Genomic DNA, 16,304 nt, shown 5'->3' on the forward strand with positions numbered 1-16,304 from the left:
CCGCAGCGCCGCTCCGGCCACTGAGGCTCCGCCTGGACGCGGGTGGGCGGGAAGCGGGGAAGAGGCAGCGAACTGCGGCGGGCGGAGGAGTTATACAGACGTCGGCTGCGGACCAATGGCGAGGCGGAGTGGCCGCGGGAAGGTGGGAGCGCGGAGCAGTTCCGGGTCAGGTGTCGCCGCCGGTGGCTGGCGCCCTGGGGCGGGGGAGATGAGCTCGGAGAAGGGGAACGTGTCGCGCACGCGGCCCCAACGCTACCAGAACGCGCGCGCCTTCCGGAACGACAAGTACGACACGAGCGCGCGGCGGAAGGTAGGCGGGCGGGCACGGCACCGGCCCGGCCGCGCCCGGCGAAAGGCAGCGCGAGGAGCTGCGGGGGGCTGGGAGCCGCGGCCGGCCCCCGTTGCGGCCTTCTGGCGGGGTGTCCTGGAGAGCAGCGGGGCTGCAAGCGAATGCCTGCGGGAGGCGGGGAGCCCCGTTGCGCTGGCGGCGGGGGAGCCTTAGGCCTGCCCGTTCAGCCGGCTGCCGCCCGGGCCCGCGTGGGCGTGAGTCGTGAGCTTGCGGCCCGAAAGGCCCTCCGTGAGCCGGGGAGTTGTCACGGGGAGGACCAGAGTAAAGCTGCGCGGTGAGGGCGGGAAGCGGACGTCCCCTACCTGAGGAGAGAGCTGTTTGCTCTGCTCCGAGCTGGTAGCTGCCTGGCCTTACATCAGACCTCTTGAGGTCCCGAGAATTTATTTTGAACAACTCCACCCGTCGTCCGTGTGAATGTCAGCTTTCACTCTGCGTCCTTTTGAAACAACTTTAAAAAAAGCCCGCGTGTTTGTTTTAAGGCTTTGAAAAAAGCCTTAAGCGGCTTCTCCGAGTAGTTACGCAGAAACACGTCTTTAGCTGTTTTATCGGTGCTTTTGCTACGCACGTTACCAGGGTTTGGTATTTTCACACGGTTGTTACAAAAGACCATTGTGTTTTTTTTGTTTCTAAGCGAGGAAGAGGTAACGGTTTGCCATATATTCTTGGAACGTGCTCTGCGCTGGTAGCTGTGGTAGCGTAATAGGAGTGTGGGAGAGGGTGAAGACCAAGCAGTGTGCCTGAGCAGTAACAACACGAAAGTGGGACCTTTGTGTTACAGGCTAAACTGGAAGAGATTAATAAAATGCTAGATGAGTATTCTAGAAGAGGCTTATCTGGTGCTAGTGCTGTGACATCAATATCCCTTTAGCGAACTTGACTGGGTTGTCAAAAAGAACTGAGAGGAGGGCAAGAAAGGACTAAATTAAAGCAGTGGCACCAAAGGTTGAGGTTTGGGTTTTGGGTGGTTTTCCTCCCATCAGGTGTTGTAGGACCGGTGCTGCAGGTTGAACAGGCTGCCTTCCTGGGGCTCTAAGCAGCACTGGTGTTATTTATTGTGTGAGTCACTGCATGATTGCTGATAGGAGGGTATTTTCCTCTCTGGCCTCTACACACGCAGGCAAAAAAAATTATCGTAGCGAGTTGGTCTATCAGGAAAGTCTTCAAAGAGAAACTGAGTTCTGACATCAGTTTTGTAATTGAATTAATCACTTCAATACCCACATGGCTGCTTTTCTTCCCTTTTTTAGTATTTTATGTCATACAGAACTGGCTACATAGTACTATGCACACAAATAAACATTTTTTTTTTAAAAAAGCTTTTGAAAGTAGGCAAGATTCACTGTGGTCAATTAACTGTGATATGGGACCGCGTCTTTTACCTTTCTGTTTCAAGCAAATGATTTCTTTTCTCACTGTGCCTGCCAGTTCGTGGAGATGGCTGAACACAAGGAAGAAGCTTCTTGAAGAAGATGCTTCCTGTTACGGGGTTAGATAGTGTGTGTAAAGGGAAAGGATGCGTTTTTTCCTTTGGTGTACTGTCATGTACAAATTCTGGTGCTAAGGGTTATGCAGGGGTCTTTTTAGCGAAGACTAGGCCTGATACTGCTATTTGAGAAATTTGAAAAGAAGTTAGACTAACAAAGACTAAGTGGTGATTAATGTCATAGTTTAGATACAGACTGTGCTGAATGATGACTGTTTTGCATCTCTGTCTTATGTAGTCCTGAATGATCAGACATGCCACAGGCGTTCAAGGTGCGATGAGGGAAAGGAAGAAATCGTAGGAGTTTGATCACATGGACTGATACAGGAGAAGGGCATTCTTCCTTTCCACCTCTCACTAGCTCAGTAGATCAGAAGAATGCTCAGAGCTGCTGAAAGAGGGTGGATCTCCTGTAAATCACTTCTAATTTTAAAAATTTTTTTTAGGTAGTTGTCCTGTCTTGGACTACTGTTGTACACTGTCCAATGCAATACTACCTTGAAAGGCTGCAGAATGCATTTTAGCTTAAAATTTTCATGCTGCTGCATTTGTACACTGTATTAGCAGTGTTGAATATTAACTACGGTAGCTTGAGGTTGTACTGTGGGTGGAGTTGAGTTTGCAGTGTTATTGCTGCATCTCTCAGTGAAGCAGTATCCGTAGAGGATATTTATCTCATAATCTTTTGACTTTTCCCTGCTGGCAGTCATTACCTGGTTATTTTGTGGTTTTTTGAAAAGTGTTGTGCTCTCTAACACTGACCTTGCCATCCATTTTCTAATCTTAAAGACCATGGATCTGATTACTTGCATAACATACTGAAAGATCCATCTGTCTTTCCGCTAATGGTCAGTCTTTACTACAGCGTTACTCTGGGATAGGCTAGTTGAGGTGAAACGCCCTTGCAGCAAAGTACACCGCCGGTCTGCTGTGTTTGGGTGAATGGTGCTGGGAAAGCTTGCATCCTAGGATGTACTGAAGGAAGAGCCAGGACAGGGTAGGACACGCTGCGTTGTTAGTTATTGAGTCTTGGAATATGCTATGGGTGCTTGCTTTAAACAGTATATTCCAGAACAGCTGTTTGTGGGACTGAGCTGAGGAATATACATTATGTTACGAAGATACAATTTTTACGTAAAATATCTTACATAAGTCAGTAAGGAAGATGGAGTAGTTCTGGAGATGAAAGCAAATAGCATTCAATGAGAACATTTAGAACTCCGTGGTAATAAGATGGTAAACCACGAAGTGATTCATATTTACATCCAAATGACTGATCTGTTTCTCCATTTCTTTCCTCTCATTAAGGATGCCCCAGATGGTAATCCACATTTCCCTAATTTTTGGAGGTTATTAACTCTGAACCTCAGCATTGCCATCGTGTTGATGTCAGCTACTTCTTCAGCTGCCTGTATGGATAAATAACTTGTTTTGGTGGAGACACTGATCAAGACTGTGGAAAGGCAGTAGGAACAGAACAGGTGAATGCAGAGCTTAAATGCTGAGTTAGTGATGGTGACTTCACAGAATCACAATGGTAGGGGTTGGAAGGGACCTCTGTGGGTCATCTAGTCCAACCCCCCTGCCGAAACAGGGTCACCTACAGCAGGCTGCACAGGACCTTGTCCAGGCGGGTCTTGAATATCTCCAGAGAAGGAGACTCCACAACCTCCCTGGGCAGCCTGTTCCAGTGCTCCGTCACCCTCAGAGTGAAGAAGTTCTTCCTCACGTTCAGACGGAACTTCCTGTGCCCATTGCCCCTTGTCCTGTTCCTGGGCACTACTGAAAAGAGCTTGGCCCCATCCTCCTGACACCCACCCTTCAGATATTTGTAAGTATATATTAGGTCCCCTCGCAGCCTTCTCTTCTTCACTTGAAGCCCAGAGGGGAGATACAGATAAACCAGTATTTTGGTTAGCTATATGGCTAGCTGGAATTGTCAGATAGCAGTATTGGAGTTTGGTTAGTTTCTGTTCTTGCTGGCGGCATAGAGTAGCTTGGTAGGCTGAAGTCTACTCTCTAGCCACCCCTGTTAGTCTGGCTTCAGCAGTGTGTTCAGGCCTGGGTTACAGCCTTAAGAAGAGGAGCAAGCATAGTATCTGTTCTGGACTCTAACCTAACTCGGGGGGTGGCAGGGGGCAGGGAGAGGGAGAGCAAGCGAGAGAGAGAGCGTGTGTGTGCGTGTTCAGTTCTGTGTGGGGAACAGGATGGGAGCTGACTGTTGGTCTTTCCAAGTGTGTACATTCTCACGCTGCTTACTTGCATATTTTCAGGTCCATGGTCACTGATCTGAAAAAAACTAAACATCTTGGTCTCCAAGATGACCATTTGGAATTGGGCTTACAGAAAGCTTTTGATTTCCTGTGTTTGAGAGTCCATAGCAGTGAAATACGAAAAGGACTTAAATGCTAGCTGTGTAGCCATCCATATGTAACCAGTATGGATGTACAGAAGACTTTAAGACTTTGGTTAAAATGTTAAGCATACCTCTCTTCAGAAAGATATAAGAAAATATCTGTGTAGAAAATGGAATTCAGAGTAATACTGATACAGCATGGGAGCAAGTGAAGCTCTCTGGGGGACTTGATTTCAGCCTGTGAAGTGCGTTAGAACCCTGAAGAGCTGGTGTCTCGTATCATGGTTTCACATTTGTTAGTCTGCACTGACCTACTCTAACTGCTTTGTAGTCATGCGCTGGAGATCCTGTGGAGTTTTGTTTTTCTGAGAAGTGTAGTTATTCAGAAATGCTGCGTTCAGCCTAGATGAATGAAGCAGCATCGCCTGTGCTTCTGACAAGGAAGTTTGTGGGTGACATTGACATTGCATTCATTTACACCAGAATGGACCAGTGGTGTGTGCTCAGTAGTAGAAGTCTACTTCCAATAGAGTAAATGAAAATACCCATAGGTTCACACATAATTAGAAACTTCCAAGCAGACAGTGAGGCTTCTTTGAAAAGAAGTGGGGCTGCTTTGAAACCCCATCATTACATCTTACTTGTGAGTGCTTTAACGCTAGCTTAAGCTAGGGGTGATTTTGTGTGTCATGTTAGTAGGTGTAGGTGTGTGTGTTTAATACATGCTGAACTGCTTTTGGTGGCTTGTTAAATGATTTAATGTTGGGTTACGTGAGCATACAGAGGATGCTGTTTCGTTGATGCAGTTGACCTGACAGTGTGTATATAATATACACATGGAATATTTTGTGACTATACTTTAAGCCTGTTGTGTGTGTCTGTATTGCATAACTGAAATTTATCTGGACAATACACAGACATACTGCAAGTGCTGGACGAGTTGCACTTTTCCTTGGAGGGAAGTATGGCAAAAGAAGAGAGGGAAGAGCTGTTGACTAAAACAGGGAAATGAGCATGTAAAAAAAATAATAGGAAAAACTGCTGACAGAAACAGAATCTGACCTGTCAGGTTAGTTATCACACCAAGAAATCCGTTTCCAACCATAAGCACTACCACTTGTTTGTGTATGAGAGCTAACTACCCACGTAAAAGCCGAGCAGAAACGTTGGAAGGGAATAATGAAGTTGATAAACCTTGTTCAGGTTTTTGTGTGGATTGCTGGGGTTTTTGTATGCTTAAAGGAAAACAAGCCATTAAGTGGGTGAAAGGAAGAAAATACATATATATGAAAGTTTAAACAGTGTGCAAGATACATTAAAAAGTGAATACTAATAGGAAGAGTAAGCAGAAGAGAGATTTCCGTTATGTAACTAATAACTTCCCCATTTTGGCTGGGAACTGAGATACCAGGAAAGTTTCTCTTCCAGTTTGCTATGAGAGCTTACTGTCACACGTTCTTTGGAGATTTCAAAAATCTGAAAGAACAGCTTATCCAAGTCTAATTTGGGACACCCTGCCTTGCTTCTTCAAGTCTGCATTGCTTTTGAAAGTGATATGATATTTTCTTTTGATCAAAGGAAATAGTGAATTTAGCGTAGAAAACTGCAGTAAATTATCTGTTAGTAATAGTAACGTTTAAGTATCAGGCATTTTTTCTGAGCAAAAGAAACACAGAAGACAAACAAAAGTCAAGGTTAAAGTCTGTAGATCTCCCTGCTTGCTTGCTTTACACCAATCCATCATTCTATATCAACTTTCTAAATCAACAGCCCGGTGGAAGGACTGTAGAGTTGTATCTTTTTCATACTCGGATATGCTGAGCCAAGGATTAACTACACCACCCCATACTTGAAGTGCTAACAATGAGTAAAAAATACAGGAAGTTGCTGGAGGGGAGGAAGAGACTGTGCTGCATGTGTGCCTGTTAGAAGGAGGAAATTGGAACTTAACAGCTGTTGTCTTTCTTCCAGTTGTTGCCTCCTGAGCTGGTACCACGTAGTTTCTTTGAGCTGCTGTGTAAGATTTATGGTCCTACAGGTGACTGGCCTGAAAAGTCCAGGTATCTTTATGCCAGAATCAGGATCTTAAGTTACACAGAAATGTGGTCTTCATAGCTACAATCTAATCTGGTGTCAGAAAGACACTTCGGCAGCATTTTGGTCAATATTCTTAGTCTTTATCTTTGCACTGGATATTTGAGGTGTCGCTGATCATACTAAGAAGACTGAACAGTTCAAATGTGACGGTGCAGAAGTGATCTAAATACACAAACCAGCTCTGGTAGAGATTCGTTGCCATTATGTGGATAATGTGATTGTTCCTGTGCAATTGAATTACATTAACTTTATTTTACTTTGGAGCTGTGTTACTTGCCTTCTAGAGACCTTTTTCAATGGTGAAACAATGTGTCAATATAGAGGGAGGACTAATCTTCGCGAGGAGGGCATCGGATAAGCTGCAGGGCTTTGTTGTTTGAAGCGAAGGCGAAGAACTCCCAGTAATACAGTGTTCATGCCACATGACCAGTCTCTTGGCCTTGCTGCGAGGTGGTGTTTTCATGCAAAGATCTGTAGTAGGAGTAACACGAACTGGCATCGTTGGAATTTGGGATGGCCTCTGTTTTAAGTTTGTCTGATAAAAAAACAACAAAAAAAGAAATGTATCACTGTATGATTGTTGTATATTCTGGAGCCAGATGATAAGCATATTGGGAGGGGAAAGAGCTTTATAAAGCTCCATTAATAATAATTATCCATATTTCCTTGTTCTATAGCAAATATTTAGCAGAATTTGTAATAGGCTGCTTGTTTGACAAACTTTGGATTTCCTTCAGATGAGAGGTGAGAGCAGTTCCTATTTTGTTCTTCTGCTCTGTTTACGCCACATGCAGTCCTGAGCGGGGGCCTCTTGCATTCCAAGTGCATTACGCATTGCTGAGCCTGTCCCTGCATCACTTAGTAACAGGGCTCCTGTGCCCAGCCGTGATGTCGGGGCGTATTGTTGGAAGCGAGGTACTTTTCAGCAAGGAAGCTGGCTCCCTTCGGAAAGACAGCCAGCTCTCTTTAGCTTAAACTGTTGCAGTCTGTTGATGTTTATTGGGTTCTGCCTGAGCAATGCTAAAAATAGTTGATCGCAATAAAGAACACCTGGGAATACAAACTACAGTGTTTGTGTCTTTCTCCCCTCCTGCATTATTAATTAATGCAAATCAGGAGAGTGAGAGGGAGAACTGGGAAGTTGGGGCTAATTAGCAGGTTATTAGAAGCTTATTCAGGCTGTACTACTTGGAGCCTTACTTGGTGCTAGTCAGGCACTGAAATAGAGGCTTATCTTCAAATTGCATGAATTTTGAAAGAATTAACACGGTCAGTGCTGACAGCAGTTTGAATTGCCAGCCCTTTAACAGCTATCTATTGAGAACTTACCAGTGATTTTCTGCTTTCAGAAAGTTTCCTCATTAACCAAATGTTTGTGTTTCTTGGAAAATTTAATTCATAATGCGTGGCTGACATCAGAACTGCAGCTTTCTGTGTTCAATATTCAAGCATTCTGCAAAACCTTTTTTCTTTTTCTTTCTTTCTCTTGTTTTTTTTTTTTTAACACACCGTCTGTATTCAATCATTTGAAAAAGAGTTCAGTGTCTTTTAACTGAACCAGCCAAAAAATAGCACACCGTCAGTTAACTGTACCATGGGAAAACTCATACTGAATGATTGAAGTTTGATAAAAATGGAAACAATGGAGAACGAGTCCCATGGTATAGTCTCACTCGTAAGTAGCATTTCCTATGCCACATAGGTTTTTCAGAATAGAATAAGATAGTGTATTTTTAAAGCTAGGCTTGTTCTTTTGCCTAGTGTGTTGGAGTAGTAAGAAGCTCTTGTGGGTCATAAAAAAGGAAATTACTTCAGAAGCTACTGTATACATAGAACAACTTTTCAGTTTATTTGTAAAAGAATAACATAAGCTCTAATCCCAATTAATGCAGAATCTGTTCCAATGAACTTTCAGGTGTTAGAAGATATAGATGTGTTTTAGACCATGTTAATAGTGTAAATTTGGTGTGGTAGCCATTTTTATGCTGTCTTAGAAAAGGCAAAATAGAATTTTTTTGGCTATATGCAGTTTTTAAAATTGTGACATAGCTATTTTTAAAGTTCTGAATGAATGCACATAACCGTGTGATAGATGAAGTTACTGCTGACTCTTTCAGATAGAGAAGAAATAAAAGTAGGTTGAATGTGCAAGTATATATTGCTTGTTATTATATATATATTATATATATAATATATTTTATATATATATTGCTTGTTAGTACATATTGCTTGTTGTTGCAGTGTGGTTTGCTACTACTTCGCATCTCAGAATAACTTCTCTTGTGCAAATGGTACTGGCCAGTTAAAATTTTGTGTTCCTGAGTGAACTAAACACAAAATGTTGTAGAAGATCTTAAGGTACAGTTTGCTTTGTCTTGAAAGTATACCATAGTTTAAATGACCATTTTGAGGATTTTATCTTAGATACCTGAGAGCAACAATGTGTTTTTCAGCAAGGAAATTTATGGTGAAAGAGACATTGAATGATCTGACTGCAAATAATGTGTGGATTCTACTTCATTGTGATCTGAGAAAAAATCCTGAGACTACTTACTTAAAGTATGTAGTATAACGTTAGCTTGAGAAATAGTAAGTTAAATGTTAAGTCTTGTGAGTTGTCTCCTTTGGAAGACAATAGCAACAATATGGCAACATAATTAAGTACTACTATTAAAAATATTAAAATTATGATAATAATAATGAAGACTGCCTCGAGGTAAAAGACTACCTCAGCACTCTTTCCACTGAAGAAAATTACTAGCAGTAAATGTATATGAAATGCTTATGTTAATATCAAACAAATGTCTTTCTAAATACTGTATTAATAACAAGATGGGTGGAAACACTTTCCAAGCAAGATCATACTCAGTAGGAAATCTCCAATATGTTCTTATTTTAATTTTTATTTACTTATTCAGAAAATAAATGCTAAGCTGCATGATGGAGTGTGTCAGCATTGCAAAGGTATCTTGGAGTGGCGGGTAAAATTCAGCAAGTACAAACTACTATCAAAACCTAAAAAATGGTGAGTTAAGCCGCTTTGTGTTAATCACTAATAGCGTAGTTTGTGAACTTTTTGGAAAATATTCTAGTTCTGGAAACTCACAAGTAGTAGCTACTACTATATGACAGCCTTCAAATTTGGAGTCTGTAATGACAGTATATATGCAATGTTAGTTTTCTAATTCCTTAGTCTTTTATCTTAAACTTCTGAAAAGGAAACACAGTGGAAAAGCAGCCGCTTCCCTCTTCACTGTTGAAATGCTTGAACTGTGGACCTGTAAGTTTCCAAAACCATCTGTGTGTCATCCTGAACAAAAAATCAAACCTGAGCCAGTTGTAACACAATTTTCCAGAGCCTCATTGCAAGTCAATACTAGAGGAATCTGTATATCTCTTAACTTTTGTAGTTCACAAAGACTATCTCGCAGAGAAATGAGGAGAGGAGGGCTTTAATTTTGTGTCATATCAAAACTCATCAGCAACACTGTTCTCAGCATTACTGAGGCCTCAATTACCATAAAATGTTTGCAGTACATGCATTTCACTACCTCTTGGAATGTTCTCTCTTTCTGTATATGAAGCTATAGTCCTAAATATTAAATGTTTAGCATTGTTTGCATACAGTTCTCTATTAAGTGTTCTTGGATAAGTACATAGCAAAGGCGATAAATAACCTGTCACAAACCTATAAATTATTTTAATTTTCTGATGTGGATACTCTGTGCTTCCTTTTTACTGGCTCAGCTGCAGAGGTCCTTATCTCTGTGGCTGCAGACACAGCCAGTGTTTCAACAATGAGATGCTGAACTCAAAGAAACTACAGCTGGGCTGTGGTGTATGATGCAGCCAGCTTTATCAGAGCAGTTCACTCTATATTTGTGTGTTGTTCTCAGTTACATACTTCTGAATATTCTTACTTCTTCATGCTTTTGAACTGTTTGAAGAGGTTCTGTAAATGTATGTGTGCAGTTCCCTGAATGACAGTGTATTTTATTTTGATTTTCAGTAGGTTAAAAGGGAAGGAATGTTTCTTCATACTATATCCACCACTTGTGAGAAGTTTTACTTTTTAATATGGAACCATATGGACCAAATATTTTGGTTTTAGCAAATAAGTTCACCCTTTCATGTAAAAAAAAAAAATTGATTAGGTAGAAGTCTCACTGGTTCTCAGAGTAAACCGTCTCTGTTCTCGTTACTGTGAATAAAGTTGGGATTTGTCTCTTAATTCTTTCTCAAATGACTGTGTGCATCCTGTTTAAAAGGGATGAGCTGTAACAAATCATGGGATGGTGGATCTGTTTCTTTTGTCTCTGCCTACCCCGAAAGGAGAATAAGCAGGCAAAAAGTGTGTAAATCAGAGGAGCATTTGAAATGGAATAAGTGCCATTGTGGCACAGCTGCTTATGACAAAATATGTGATGTTTTCTGTCATATTTTTGAATGAATAAATTGAGCTGCAGACCGTTCTAGCTCTACAGGTGGTGGTTTCTAGCCCAGCATACAGCAGCAAGAATGGCTGAGTGGTTCATTGTTCTGAAAGGGCAAGATTATGAAGATTTTCAATGGGTGAAGCTTCTAGGTGGAATAAACACGCTATAGACATTAAAAATGTGACTATGGAAAAAAAAAGGGAACTCTTCACATCACAGATGATGGGAACAGAGGACCTCTCTGTACCTCAGCTTGTTTTTAGTTTTTTAACATCTTCAAAATTATGATTGTTAGTACAACCATGTTATCCCTACTTTACTTTTATTTCAAATATTTAATTATTAAAAATTAAACTATTTAAAGAAAAAAAGTGTATCCTATATCCACCTTGCATTGATAGCGCCCCTGTTTGGTATGACATGTACTGGAAGAGCTGTAGACATTTTTTAATACTAATGAAACTCAACACAGAAGAAAGAAAAAAACCCTCCAAACTGAACAGGTATTTCCAGTGACATCTAACTGTAGGTTTTTCCTGTGAGAGAAGGGAAGACCAGAAACACTAGGCAGTTCAAACCTTGCTTTTGTCAAATGTGTCTCACAACAATTCTTGCGATTTTACAGCTTCTTAAGAAATTGGATGTGCACATCATAAAAATGAAAGCTTAGCAGAGCCTACGTGAAGATAGTAGGGAGGAGACAATAGTGGTTTGAGAAAGTGTGTAAAAATACTGTTTCACTAGATGCTAGTTAGTGCATCTCTCCTTGTAAGGCATGCAAAGGCACTTGGTATTTTTCTTCAGCCTGTTTTAGCCAAATCTGCAAATCCACTGTTCAGAACTGTATGCTAAATCTTTTGAGTGCCTGAGGAACCAAGAAAGTGTGTCTTTTAGGACAGCTGCATTACGTGGGATGTATAGTTCTGGGTTCTCTTCTCCAAAAATACAAGGCTTTACACATGTCAGCCAAATGTTAAGCTGTGTCATTTTAGAAATAGCCAAAACCCTCTAACTAGGTTGGATTTGTTCAGAATACAATTCCATGCAGGCTTGTGTTCACAGAAGGCGAAGTCCAGTACTGGCTTTGTTTATACTCTGAGAAGTGCAAGAGGAAGACACCGTAGTATTTGAATGGAAAGCTTTTTATTTGTAAAATGCATGCCCCTTTTCATACCATATTCTTACTTTCTTTTATTGTTAAAACCAGAAGAAGAATTTATGTAGCTTTTAAAGTAAAACTACTTACTGAAATGAATAGAAATGTTGCTTCTGTGCCTTTAAATGTAAAAATTCTTGATTTTATGTTTCTTTTTCAGTTCTTATTTTAATAATTCTTGCTGAAAAAGTTAAAGGAGAGGGAAGACTGGCAGTGATTTTGATAGTGCTGATTCTTAAAACACCATTTGTTTCATGTGAAACTAGTCTATAACATGTTGCTTCTCTTTGGAAGAATGTGTCTATATTGTCATTGAACACAGAATGTTTAGTAAGTGTCCACAAACATTTTTTTAATCATGATGTCTTTCTCTTCACAGTGTGAAGTGCCTCCAGAAGACTGTAAAAGATCCTTACCATATTATTTGTCGACCGTGTGCTGCTAAACTAGAAGTTTGTGCTAAATGTGGAAAAGAGGAAGAAATAGTAATTCCGTAAGTAGCTCATAGGTTACATATTTTCAGTACTGCAGTGTTTCTTCTGCTTTTAATAAAGCTTGTTTGGAAACTGCCAAGAAGCTTTTGGACACTGTGCCATAGTCTGAATAATCCTGACAGGAATCAGTAGGTGTCATTACCCTCACTTTCGTCTGCTGAAATTAAGGGTGAAATGCCTGTTGATGTCAATACCAAAGGGTAAACTGCTTATCTTCCTTAGGAACAAAGCACTTCAAAATGGCTTTTGGTATACAGCATCAAAAAATGTGTGTAAGCCAATTTGCATTTTGTCTGTCATTTGGTGATTCAATTACTAGTGAACAGAAAAACTAAACAAGGGCTGATATTAAACACAGTCACAGCAATATATTTAGCAGGCTTTTGGTTTTTTTTATTTTTTTGCAAGAGTTCTCTCTTTGTTGAGCATCCCGTATTAATTTACTAGTTTGTGACAACCGGCCAGGAGTTGGTTAGTTGGTCAAACTGTTCATATATACATATTTTTAATTTGCAGACTCTTTTTCCTTTACTATCTTTTATATCTTTCCTGTTCAACGTGAAAGTAACTTTAGGTTATTGTCCCTCTCCTCCTCCTCCCCACCTCCCACCCCCTTCCATCCTCAGTAGAATATTCTACCTTCCATCCCATACTTGTTTAAAAGAAAAATAAATTCCAAAAGTGAGTGGTGATAACATACTCTTGCTTTCTGCAGCATTGATAAAGGACAAGACAGAACTGAGAGTGTGACTACTAAAAATGGCCAAGAGAGCAGTGAGTTGGAGAATGAGCTGGATTTTAATACAAACTTCAGTGATACAGACAGTGATGAAGATTCTGATGTGCTAGAAGAACGATTTAAAAGTATGAGTTTTGAAAGGACAGAGATGTAAAAGGTTGAATTTATACAAGAAACTATATGCAATCAAAAGTGGTAAGCCAATGTTTGCCTTAAACTGCTCTGAAAACCTGATTTGACATCTAAGGTCCTTGCGTCAAATGCTGGCACTGTGTATTATGATGCTTGTTGGGGGTTTTGTATAAATAAATATTTTTTTGTATTAAGAGGAAAATGTTTTGTGAAGAGAGTCAGAAACTGAATCTTGAAGCATAGTTATTTCATGCACACATGTAACAACACCCTGTTTCTCTGGAATAAAGTCTCTTTGTGTGATTGTTTCAAATTCAATATTATTTGACCATTGTATTGCCACTTGGAAAGCTACATGAAAGTCTAGAATACATACAGAGTTTAGTCATAAAAAGGAAGAGCTAAACCAGCTGTAATATTTTGCTGAGGAAAGAATTTGTGACTTCTGTCAATGAGTTTCCTAACAGGGTCAAAATACCGAGTGGTCATTACCCTTATGCTTGTTGTTTCTTTTCTTTGCAAAAAAAGAGGGCCTAAATACCATCACCAGTACAGTTCGTAAGCAGTTAATGCTTATTTACCATATATAGGTATGCATTACAAATTTGTGACCTTGTTACTACTAATGTTTTGAAAAGAAAAAAACCAAAGACATTTTAGAATTTCTTATAATGGGTCTCACACTTTCTTTTCCTTTGCAGGTCTAATGTAGTTTGCTCTGATACGAAAACGCTTGTGTAGTGTAGTGATGTTTATATAGCTACTTTCTTCCTGATTTTCAGTTCTTTCTAGGGCTTATTTCAATGCAGATTAAGGTTTAGGAAGAACTTAACTGAATTTGCAGTAGCTACCTTTTGCGGGATTCAGGATGGTTTGGTTTCTTCTGTATTGTCTACTACCTCTATGAATAAAGCTGAAGAAGTGCTTCCTGGTAATTAAATGGTTTAACCTATGACAATATACTGTGCCATTTTTACTAACCGCGTAACAGCTACACATCTGCTTTCTTGTTCTGCCTGATTTGCAGTAGTGAGCACGGAGAAATCTGATTCCCAGACTGACTTCTTCAAACGAATTGTGAGGGACTTCAGCACTAGGGTTATTTCCCCCCCCCCCCGCCCTCCAGTGGGGGGAATACTGAAACTTTATCCTTTGGGTAGAGAGAGCCACCCTGTGGCTGCTGTAGTTGACCTTAATTGTAAAGAAAATCTAGTTGCCAAGTTGTGAAGTGCTAAGACATTCAGCACTTAATAGCCTAGAAACTGTTCTGATTTAAAGGACAAGTTAATTATTTAGTATTGACGATAACAAGCAACAGCAATATTCTTGTAATCAGTCATGGAACAGTGAGCTTTTACTGCTTTTTCTTAACTGTGTAGGTGCTTGTTGCTACACATAAGGCCTTAGTAAGTTTTTTCTTTTATTATCTTCATTTAAATTTGTCTTTCACTTTTGTATTGTAATTAAAACAGCCCTTTACCTTTTCTCAGCTATTTGTAAGTTTACATCTTAATATCTAAAACATGCTTTTGTAATGATCTCTAAGGACCAGTATTCCGCTTGGTTTTTTGTTTTCATTTTTGTTGTTGTGGTGGTGGTGTTCCTTTTTCATGCTGCCCTTCTGGTGTTGAAGAATTTGATTCCCTAGGATTATATGAATTTTTCTGTCCCATGTAGATCTTTTGCATAGGTAGATTTTTGCTAAGTGTTTTGTGATAACCACTAGCAGTGAACTACTGAAAAACATTCTGCTGGTCTTCTGTGTTCTCATGATGCATTGTGGGGTTTGTGGCTTTTCATTGACACAAAGTCTAAGGTTTACCAAGTGTTCAGGTGGTATTTTGTCTCCTTGTGGGGTTGCTTATTACACAGTTTTTTGCAGTCACAAAGGACAAGGACTGATGACACAAACAACCCATCTCCTTTCTCCACCCCCTCTATAAACATGTTGTTTATAAGCTAAACCACTTATTTTGTGACTAAACATACTGTTTTTTTCACTTAACTGCACCTACTAAAACCCAAGAAATTCAGAAGTTTAAAATTTGTAGAAGGGCAATGGTTTATCTTAAAAGTATCAGTGAGGCTGCAAATTACCAAGAGATGCTTAGTGGCAAAAAGGAGGTTGTCTGGTGTGTTCAAAAGTGACTGGAAATTGGTCTGAAGGTCACGTTGCATTGACAGATAAGTCCTCACAGCAGGATCGCAGTGACGTTTGACTTAGTGTGACATTGCCTGTTGTCCTGCCAGTTAACGTTGATGAAGACAGAGTGAACAAGGACTGTCCTCCCCACACACTGCAGATGACTGAGGGGGGAAAGGGGGAGGATAGAGGGGAGTTAATGAGTAATCTGGGGATAGCTTCAGAAACGGTCTCTGAAGGGGAAACCATGAGCGTCATCAGAAGTGAACTTGGCTTTTGAAAATGACATACATACGGGAAATGTTCTTCCACTTGGAAAAATTAGGTAATGGCCTAGCCCTTTGCCCAAAGGTGAGAGGAAATCCTGAGACAACAGGAAAACATGTCATGGGACTAGCAGGAGCTCTATAATGAGAAAATGAGGGGAAGGGCTGTCTTCTCAAAGTGGTGACACAGCCTGTCAGTACTGGGGAAGAGCAATGCCACACAGATGAGCAAAGTGTAGCAACAAAACACAAACGTTGGCTGAAGTTAGCATCTCCATGTCACACAATGAGCGCTTTGTTGGGCATTCAGGTGGGCAGCTGATCCTGCAGTTGATGGAACTGCACTGTGAGCGAGTACAGCTGCAGTGGTGGCTGGCTGGTGTCGGTCCAGCCTCTCTGAAGACAGCTTTTTGTTCTGGCATGCGTTTTGTCTTTGGTCATAGCCATGGTTGTGCTGGAAATGATTGCTGCAGCTAAAATCCTGTATGATGATGGTTGTGAGTCAGCTTGAAAAATTGCTAGCTTGGAGTTTGGGCACATTTGCTATTTTAGGAGAAAGGAGTTTGTATTTTACTGAAGACAACCTCTAACATGAATAAAAGGAACAATTTTAGTTTTCTTGTTTGGTTTTGTCTGAAGTTAGGACATACTTG

General features: G+C 40.5%; 1 protein-coding gene across 1 annotated transcript; it reads left to right on the forward strand.

Moving 5' to 3' along the window:
* Window positions 1–157: 157 nt before the first annotated feature.
* On the forward strand, window positions 158–13,555 carry CZH9orf85 (chromosome Z C9orf85 homolog). Its single transcript, XM_075410748.1, has 4 exons — window positions 158–310; window positions 9,204–9,310; window positions 12,257–12,370; window positions 13,087–13,555. The coding sequence occupies exons 1-4, from the start codon at window positions 209–211 to the stop codon at window positions 13,262–13,264; spliced, it is 501 nt and encodes a 166-aa protein (XP_075266863.1). The 5' UTR covers window positions 158–208; the 3' UTR covers window positions 13,265–13,555.
* Window positions 13,556–16,304: the final 2,749 nt, after the last annotated feature.

This window comes from Opisthocomus hoazin, chromosome Z (genome assembly GCF_030867145.1).
Source record: "Opisthocomus hoazin isolate bOpiHoa1 chromosome Z, bOpiHoa1.hap1, whole genome shotgun sequence".
Classification (NCBI taxonomy): Eukaryota; Metazoa; Chordata; class Aves; order Opisthocomiformes; family Opisthocomidae; genus Opisthocomus; species Opisthocomus hoazin.

Coding starts and splice junctions, on each gene's coding strand:
- CZH9orf85 (XM_075410748.1), top strand. CDS start 209: ATGAGCTCGGAGAAGGGGAACGTGTCGCGCACGCGGCCCCAACGCTAC. Junction 9,311..12,256: donor CTATCAAAACCTAAAAAATG/GTGAGTTAAGCC, acceptor TTCTCTTCACAG/TGTGAAGTGCCTCCAGAAGA. Junction 12,371..13,086: donor GAGGAAGAAATAGTAATTCC/GTAAGTAGCTCA, acceptor TGCTTTCTGCAG/CATTGATAAAGGACAAGACA.